A 10,088-nucleotide genomic window follows, 5' to 3' on the forward strand; every position below is an offset into this window, starting at 1 on the left:
TACAAATGCCACATAAGTGAGTGTTATTTTATATTATACTAACTGTCTGGGGAAAACATACTTTGCTGAAAATAATATTAAATCTACTTCTAGGGTTTACTTGGTTCAAATAATAGATTTTCCAAAAACATACATTAAATTCCCATATACTTGAATATCCAGAAAAATCATATAAATAATTTCTGTAATCAAATACTGTATTTTAATTGATAAATTTTCTAAAAATACTTGACATAATCTATCCCCTTATTTGATTCCTGAAGAAAAGCTTGTAGGGGTCCTAAACCGTGCCTGTGGCGTTCGCACAAAACCTTGTATCCATAAACCCTAATTTATCATGTCAACCCCCAGAATAACAACCATTTTAACATTCCCAAGCCCACATACTCCCAATGACTAACTAAACTAGAAAACCAACTTCTTTAACCTAGTTTTGAAGTGGTGCTCAAAATGCCTGATTCACGAAACCGCTCTGGTTAAATTGTAGAGAGTCGTTGTCGGGATCCCCATATAATGTTTATCAGCTGATTCGAGCTTGTTTCGAAAGAGAAATCGAAGAGAGAGGGAGAGGAGGCCACAACCCTAAGGGAGGAGAGAGAGAGTTTGATTTTTCACAATTAAAATGACTTAACCCCTTTATATAGGTTTGCTGGCGCAGGGGAAACTATCAATGGTTCGGCCTTTTTAACCAAACCTCTTCTACTATTTTACCCTACTTGGCCGAGGTAACTCAAAACCATCGACAATTTTCAGAGCTTTCTCAAAATTGTCGACGGTTTAACCTTGCACCAAACCAATTTCTCCTTTTTTTACTTATCTTTATTATTATCATTTTCCGAGTCTCTACATTCTCTTTTGTAAAAATTTCTTCCTTGAAATTTTCTAATCAACACTTATACCATCAACTGAAAAACAAATCATTGAATTTTTATTAATCACCCTCACTTGTGGTGGAGTGTTGGTCTAACATGGCTTACTAATCTTATTTTGATGATAACAAATCAAAGGTAATTTAACATGTTTTGGTGAAAGTGATTGAAGAGGAAAGTGTATTCCCAAGAGGGGAGGGGGGTGAATTGGGATTTTAAAATTTCTTTTTAATTTCTTTGATTAATTCTTTTTCAATTTATTTTAAGTTTAGCAACCTCACAAGCAAAATTGTTTTACAATTATAAGTACAGCAGAAAATTAACTTTGTAAAACCTTTATGAATGTGTATACCAAGTTGTATATCGTGTTTAGCACCTTAACACAATCCAATCAACACAATCACAACACACTCCACACTAGAGAAAGATTTTAGCAATGCTGTCAAGTTTTAGCACTTTTGTAACTCAAAGTAGAGCTTGAGAATATTTGTTTGTTGATAAGAAGCCCCATATTTGTGTACCTATTTTCTCAATGTAAACCACAATTCAAACTTCCAACAATCTTCCAAAAACTTAGACTTTAAATAAACTTTTAGTTAATTAGTCTTGGGTATTAACCAATCAATGTACTCCCTTTAAGATTTCCGCAATTTATATTGATCAACCAATATACTCCCTTTCGGTTTCCACAATCCCAAAATCAAATTATGCCTTGGTTTATTTAATTTCTAATCCACGTAGTGTATATGATTAAAAATTAAAATCCAACCACACAGTTAATATAAATAAGAAATTAAATGAGAGTAGGGAAGAGAGTGAGACAAGAGTTTTTATGAGGTTCGGCTATACCTGCCTACGTCCTCGCCTTATGCTAAACGACCCAAGGATTCCACCATAACCACTCCTTTACGAGCAGGAGCAACCTTACAATCTCTCCTTCAATAGGCTAGAGTATGCCTCTCCAAACGATACCCCATGTTTGGTCCAACAACGATTCAAGAACCTGAACCATATACAAAACAAGAACAAGTTTTGGTGTACAAAGATACTCTCAACAAGAGCAGATTAGTATAACAATTAAGCACTAAAATATACTTCAATTCAAAATAATAATTGAAAGAGTTTAAAGCCTTTAGAAGTATATCACCGTGAGCTTTCTTTCTAGATTGAAAGAATTCAATATAGGCTCCAAATTGTGTGTGAGATTCTCAGCAAACCTTAGTAGAGAAATTAGAAAGTAATTGCACAAAAGAGCTTTTGAGAGTATTTAGAGTTTTGAGAGCAAGAATGCTTGATTGTTGTGATTGCTTGGTGTGTTTAAATCCTTAGCCTTGGGAAGGTATTTATAGATGATTAATCAAGAGTATTTCGTGTTCCCCAAGTGATTTGGAGTGTTTCCCAAGTTTTCATAACGATTATAATTTAAAAACTCAAAATTGGAAAGTACCCGTTATGTTTAAAATTAAAATCTCGAAGAGTCAGTCGACTGGGAAATAAGAACCAGTTGCTTGGATCCATTTAAAATACTGAGATTTTCAAAGTCAGAGCGAGTCAGTCGACTGGGTCCTCTCGAGTTGTTTCAAAATCAATTCAAATATTTGTCAATCGCCTAGAAAAACCGTGTTAGTCGACTGGGTCCTCTCTGGTTGTTTCAAAATCAATTTAAATATTTTTTAGTCGACTGGGAAAACCTTGTTAGTCACTTGGAAAGACCAAAAACTGAGTTTTAAAAAAATTTATTTCCAAATTCTTTTTGCTCTTTTGCTTTCCCCAAAATAATTTAAGTCTTTTGAAAAATATTTTTTGGGATTTTTCAAAACATGGTCTCTAGGTCAATGAGATTCCTAATGAGCTTCAAATCCAATCAAATTATCATTTAAATGAAGTACTTATATAGAGATTCTTCTTAAGACTTTAAAACACTTTCTAAACTAGGAGTCTTCATGTTTGTCCTTTGTTGAGTCATTTGAACTTTGAGCTTCAAATTCTATAAGCTTTTAGCAAGTCCTCTTCTTTGATATTCATGCTTTCATGATTTTCAAGCTTTTATATTCCTTTTCCATGAAGTCTTGCAATCAGCTTTTGAACTTGAGCTTAATGACTTGATTCCTAAAATTTCATCACTTGTAACAAAACATGTTAATTGACCTTTTATTTGTTATTATCAAAACAAGATTAGTAAGCCATGTTAGGCCAATAGTGATGATACTTCAAGAATCAAATCTTTAATCATGAAGCTTATTACATGACTACAAATGGGAATAAAAGCTTAAAGGGCATGAAAGCATAAATTCCAAAAAATGACATGATGAAAGTTTAGAGAATTATATAAGCTTAGAGAATTGAAGCTTAAAGGCAAGATGGAATAAGCAAATGGCAAGCATGAAGACTCCGAGCTTAGAATATGTTTAAAGTCTTAAGAGAGTCTCTATGTAAGCACTTCATTCAAATGATGATATGATTGGATTTGAAACTTTTTAGGAAACTCATTGACTTAGAGAACATATTTTGAAAAACCCCAGAAAATATTTTTCAAAAGTCTTAAATTATTTTGGGGAAAGCAAAAAGAGTAAAAAAAAAAAAAGGAAACAAAATGAAAATTCATTTTTTTGGTTTGTCCAGACGCCTGGCAGTGTTGATCCAGGCGACTGGCAAATAAACAGAATGATTTTAAGAGAACCCGAGAGGACCTAGGCGACTAACTTGTAACGACCTAGTCAACTGACTCCTTACGACCTTTGAAATTCTCAGTGTTTTAATGATCCAAGTGACTGACTCCTCGTACCCAATCGACTGACTCTTCCTAAATTCAATAGGCAATAGATGAAAATTTGTGTATTCAATTTTGAATTCAGAAACATATATACAATTTTAGTTTTCATGAATACATAGTGAAGGGAAAAATTGTCATTATAATTTTTGTCACTTTGAGGACTAGCAAATTTTTTTCTTATGCATTATGGCTAATAAGGTAACATAAATTGTGTTTCAGGGATTGGAATTTGGTTTCAAGTTAAAAGGCAAGAATTTAAAAAAAAACATATTAAAGGAAGAATCTCATTTAAGAAAAATAAGCTTGAAATAATGAGGCACACAATGCATGCACATGCACATGAACTAATAAATTATCCCCAAGATTAATATTCAATTCAAAAGTCACCACATACAAATATGAAATGAAGGAAGAAATGATAATGTCTTTATTACTAAAAGAGACCACAAATACAATCTCTTAGAATTTGAATCCATTTGTTTTGGAACATGATTTCAAATCTCAATTATTAGTTATAAAACAAAAATATAGTGAGTTGAATATTTTTCAAGTAGCACTTATTATAATGAAAAAAAAAATATAAAAAATAGTCATGCATACTTGACATAGAAAAGGTGAAAGTGACCCAAAAACTTAACAAATAAGCATTCTCATGCAAATAAAATCATAAGTTAGATCATTAATTTGAAAGTAACTGAAATTTGAAAGCAAAAATCAATACTTAAAATGAAACCTTAACTTTCCAAACAATACCCTTCCAAAATCTAATGGGGTCTCAAAATATTAATAAATCTAACTCTAGAGGTTTTGAATTTGAATTTGAAAAAGAAAAATGTAATATAAATAATATTAAATATTGTTTAAATTCACCTAAATCTAAAATTAAGATTCAAAATTTATGTTTTCAGACGCAGCTTTACTGAAATTACTTTTTAAAAAACAAAAAAGAAAAAAAAAGAGAAAAAGATTAAACCATTACTCCAAAAAAGAGTGGAACAAAAAAGGGGAGTTTTGAGTTTTAAAACATAAAATTCAAAATTTTACACTGAGGTATTTATATAGACCCAAACACTAACCATTAGCATATGTAAATCAGTAAATGCAAGAAACAAGAAAATCCAGTTTTGAAAACTCGAGTTTTCAATTAATTTTCCGCCGCTCGCTAGCCCACCGGCTGTTGTTTATGCATGGGTCCAAAGTATAGTATTATTCGGTGTTATAATAAACTTCTCTTCTTTGGTGGGCTGGGCTGGGCTGGCCCGGCCCAAAATATTTTCTCAAGCTCGCTGGGCCATCCCCGGCCCGTTTAATGACGAGTTCAAGCCTGACCGTGGTAGGTGAAGCCTGAAGGCCACTTGCCAGATAGCCGGCCGAACATGGCCGAATAAAAATTTAAAAAGTGCGTCCACCGGTCCTGAAATGTTCCGCGCATAATCAGGTGCATGTCGGACCACGGGACAAAGCATGTTATAACCACTGAGGGACGAAAACCTTAAGGAGCCGCGCACGTGGCGGGTTGCAACCATTGTCTTTGATGGGCTACCGTGATCCCTCACCCACCTGATTTCGCCCTCCGCGGTGGTTGGCCAAAGCATAGCGAGAAGGAATGGACCCCACAATCCAATTGTCAACGTGTTGTTCAAAGTAATGCTCCAATACAACCAAACCCGGGCCCACCTCCACCAACAACGTTCCCTTACCAACCACTCCCTTTCCATCATTGACCCCTCACCAATCCCTAAATTCCCATTCACTCCCTTACCAACCCTCCGTCCCGCCTGGCCTCCTACTTCAACTTTGACGTCAATATTACCCTCCTCTTCTTCTGCTTCCCCCTCCCTCATCCAGTTCAAGCTGCTCAATCTCCATTGTTCTTTCATCCCTTTGCATCCCTCTTATCAGCCCTAATGGAGACCGAAACGAAACAGTCTGAAATTATTTTTCGGTCGAAACTTCCCGATATCCCCATCCCGAACCACCTACCGCTCCACGCCTACTGCTTCGAAAACATTTCAGAAGTTGCGTCGCGACCTTGTCTAATCTACGGCCCGACGGGCAAGACCTACACCTACGAGGAGGTGGAGCTCACTGCCCGTCGGGTCGCATCGGGGCTCCACCGCCTCGGCATTCGCCAGGGCGATGTCATCATGCTCCTCCTCCCAAACTCTCCCGAGTTCATCTTTGCGTTTCTCGGCGCCTCATACCGTGGAGCCATCACCACAGGGGCCAACCCCTTCCACACGCGCTCCGAGATCGTGAAGCATGCCAGAGCTGCCAAAGCGCGACTCATCATCACCCAGGCCGCCAACTTTGAGAAGGTGAAAGGCCTAGGGGATGAGCTCGGGGTGAAGATGATGTGCGTGGACGGGGCCCCGCCGGAGGGGTGGCTGAAGTTTTCGGAGCTGACCGAGTCGGACGAAAGGGAAATGCCGGAGGTTGAGATAGGGGCGGATGATGTGGTAGCGCTGCCGTTCTCCTCGGGGACGACGGGGTTGCCGAAGGGGGTGATGCTGACGCACAAGGGGAACGTGACGAGCGTGGCGCAGCAGGTGGACGGGGAGAATCCGAACTTGTATTTGCGCAGGGAGGACGTGATCCTGTGCGTGCTGCCGCTGTTTCACATTTACTCGCTGAACATCATGCTGTGCGCGCTGCGGGTGGGGGCGGCGGTGGCGATCATGCCGAAATTTGATATCGTGTCGCTCCTGGAGTTGGTGGAGAAGTACAAGGTGACGGTGGCGCCGTTTGTGCCGCCGATAGTGTTGGCGATAGCGAAGAGTGGGGAGGTGGACAGGTACGATCTGAGGTCGGTGAGGATGGTGAAGTCGGGAGCGGCGCCGCTGGGGAAGGAGCTTGAGGATGCCATTAAAGCCAAATTTCCCAATGCCAAGTTTGGTCAGGTATGGACCCCACTCACCTCTTTGTTACTCTGCATCCTCGAGTTGAGTTGCGTTTGGGATGGATTTTCCGAGGTTTTGGCTATTTTTAATGTGCATGATTTCCGAGGACTCCGAGGAAGTCAGTGACTACCGATGGTTGTGTCGGTGCATTCGGGTCGGGTCGATATATAGCTGATCCATGCTAAGTAGAGAGTAGGAGACTCGTCTAATTTTTTCACAACATTTTAATTAAAATAAATAATTTTTAATTTAAAGTTATTTAAACATATTTAAGAGAAGATTTCTTATTTAAATTGGATGTTTATTTTCCATTATCTGGGTTTCTTAAAAGACATTCTTAGCTGTTAAATTTTAGACATTCTTTTATGGAAGGTTTTGAATTCAAATTTTGTAAATTGTAAAAAAGAATATAAGATTAAAAATGGTTGCCTCCCTTTATGTATTTCAAATTCAATATAAATAAAAATAAATTATTTTTTCTTAAAATTTGGATACAATTTAAAACTGGACAATTTATATAGTAAAATTTTAAGACAAATCAATACACGCAAGAATTTAATAGAATATATATACAGACTTAATTAAGTTAAATTAAAATCTATTTAAATATGGTACTAATCATTGTGTGAAAAAATAATCTTGATTTAAAAGTTGTAATCATAAACCAGTCAAAATATGTTTTCTATGTTATAACTACGCAAATAATTAATTATTAAAAGTGACCACTACACTTGTTTTTTCTTTTTAAAATCTTTTCACATAATTTACAGTCCACTATTAACTCAATAATTACTTTATTGACAAAAGTGGTCCATAATTGTTGATCTTCCTAATATAAATATTATGTACGCTATATAATATTTATATATATTTAGGGTCTTCACCCCTTTATCATGCCATGTTCCTCTTTGTCATTAGAAAAATATATTGAATTAATTAAAGCAATAATTGCACACCATGTTTTCAGCTATACTTTTTTACTAATATTTAATTGGTAAAATGATTTTGTGGAGCCTAGTTGTATTTAATCCGGATGATGATCCTACCCAAAATAATATTGCGGGGTTTTTTAGTGAGAGATTTTTATCCTAAGGCTTAGTTCATGAGCGTTATGGCTTGCGTTGAAAAATTTTTTAAACCCGTTTTGTAACCCATTATTGTGCGCAAGATATAAAATCGTCATTATAATGATTAAGGTTGATTGATCGTCACACTTTCTGTATTTTCTTTTTGATAATAGAGAAATCCCTACAATTTTGTGAATGTAGGTAAAATTATCAAACCATGTAAATATTATTTCGTGTGTGATTATTTTTCTTTGACATGAGTTTTTTTGTATTTTGTTCTCACGGGAAAGGGAAATTTCGTGTTAATTTGCCTTCAGAAACCAACCATTCCCTCACAACAGTAGTTTTAAAATAAAATTTAGAGCATATATTGAAGTTGAGTTTGGCTTTCTTCTTGATTGGACACTCTGATTTTCATTTACTGCTAGAGATATTTAAATCAACGAAACGTATTTTCTCTAAAGTAATTATATTTCAAAATCATCAGGAATAATAATAATGATAAAGTGAATAATAATGAGGAAGAGTTTTGAAGAAGTGGGTGTGATAAATGGCAGGGGTATGGAATGACAGAGGCAGGGCCAGTGCTCGCGATGTGCTTGGCATTTGCAAAGGAGCCGTTTGAAATAAAATCAGGGGCATGCGGAACCGTGGTGAGGAACGCCCAGATGAAGATCGTCGACCCCGACACCTCCCTCTCCCTCCCTCGCAATCACCCTGGAGAGATTTGCATTCGAGGGGACCAGATCATGAAAGGTATTTTACTATTCATTTAATCCGGCCACATCGTTTCTCGTTTCTAATTACAGCAACTACCGCTGTAGTGAGTAATTAGCGACGCTCAATTGATCACAGTGAAATGAAAATGTTCATCAGGGTATCTGAACGACCAAGAGGCAACAGCGAGGACGATAGACAAAGAAGGATGGCTGCACACGGGAGACGTTGGTTACATAGACGAGGAGGATGAGCTATTCATCGTGGACCGCTTAAAGGAACTCATCAAATACAAAGGCTTTCAAGTGGCGCCGGCCGAGCTGGAGGCCATGCTTCTCAACCATCCCCTCATTTCTGATGCCGCCGTTGTCGGGTATCTACGCACGCAAACCATTTATGTACTCGAGAGAGAGAGATTATGCTCAAATTTAACTTAATGAATATATTTTGCACCTAATTTTCAGCATGAAAGATGAAGCAGCTGGGGAGGTTCCTGTTGCGTTTGTGGTGAGGTCTAAAAATTCTGAGATTACTGAGGATGAAATCAAGCAGTATGTCTCAAAACAGGTGATTTTGCTTGTCCTTTATTATACCTTTATTAGCAGAGCAGATCCATGAAAGGCATAAAAATCTGCTGCAAGCTGAAACAAAAGCATTGCGGGTTGTAAATGTTCTTATTAAATTTCATGCAAATGCTTTTTTTTTTTTTTTTCTTTTAAAATATTAAAGAGAATTGATTGAAAACTGTTAGATATTTGTTTAATTAATACTGGGTCGATCTGTGTATTTGATTATTCATGCAGGTGGTGTTTTATAAGAGAATAAATCGTGTGGTTTTCGTGGAGACAATTCCCAAGGGGCCGTCGGGCAAAATCTTGAGGAAGGATTTGCGAGCAAGACTTTTGGCCGGAGTTCGCACTTAATTTTTACCCACACAATAAAAAATGGCTATTAAGTATTAAGATGTTTAATGGCTTCTATATTTTATATTTATATATATATCAGAAGCCCCAACATATTAATCTGTTGTGAATATGTTCAATTGAAATTGACACTAAATCTACTTCTTCCCGAAGAAGATCTCTCCCTCTCACTGTCTCTCTCAAGCTTTCATCTCTTGTTTTCTGTTTGTGTTGGTGTCTCTTTTTAAAATATTTGTTCTTGCTCTTCATGGCAAAATGAAAATTTCAAACTTTGCATTTAGGGATATGATTTTTGAAGTTTTGTATTTGAATTTGTATGGATTAGGGCTGTAAGATGTAATACAAATATTGCCTAAGTAAAATTTTGAAGGCATAAAAAAGAGATTTAATAATTTTTTGAGTTATATATCATTTATTTAAAAATTTACATCTTCTTGGCAAAGTACAAAGGTCATTCTTTGACAATTCCTCAATAGGTGAGATGGGTGATACTTACATACTCTCTCTTACCCCCTCTTTAAGAGAAAATTATATAAAGTTATACACGTGTTCATTTATCTATTTTCTAAATAATAAGTATATTAGAAATGTGTATCTCTCTCTATATATGTTTAACATTTAAAATACAGGTATATATACATATAGAGGGATATGTTCTCTGTATAGCTTCTCTTCATGGGAGAATATATATCAATTTTTTGCACATTCTAAGTAGAGAAAATGCAAAATGCATGCATCATAGAAACTCTATATGAAAAATGGATTTAAAATAACGTTCCTATCCCATATTATTATTTTTTATGAATTTAATTTCATGTTGGAGATTAAGCTTTATGGTG

At 36.2% G+C, this 10,088-nt stretch overlaps 1 protein-coding gene across 1 annotated transcript; it reads left to right on the plus strand.

Annotated features, from left to right (window-relative positions):
• Nucleotides 1-5,395: 5,395 nt before the first annotated feature.
• LOC131157439 (4-coumarate:CoA ligase 1-like) lies at nt 5,396-9,401 on the plus strand. The gene is made up of 5 exons (XM_058111607.1): nt 5,396-6,542; nt 8,167-8,365; nt 8,486-8,699; nt 8,791-8,893; nt 9,130-9,401. The coding sequence occupies exons 1-5, from the start codon at nt 5,550-5,552 to the stop codon at nt 9,247-9,249; spliced, it is 1,629 nt and encodes a 542-aa protein (XP_057967590.1). The 5' UTR covers nt 5,396-5,549; the 3' UTR covers nt 9,250-9,401.
• The last annotated feature ends 687 nt before the right edge of the window (nt 9,402-10,088 follow it).

Source organism: Malania oleifera, chromosome 6, assembly GCF_029873635.1.
Source record: "Malania oleifera isolate guangnan ecotype guangnan chromosome 6, ASM2987363v1, whole genome shotgun sequence".
Lineage (NCBI taxonomy): Eukaryota > Viridiplantae > Streptophyta > Magnoliopsida > Santalales > Ximeniaceae > Malania > Malania oleifera.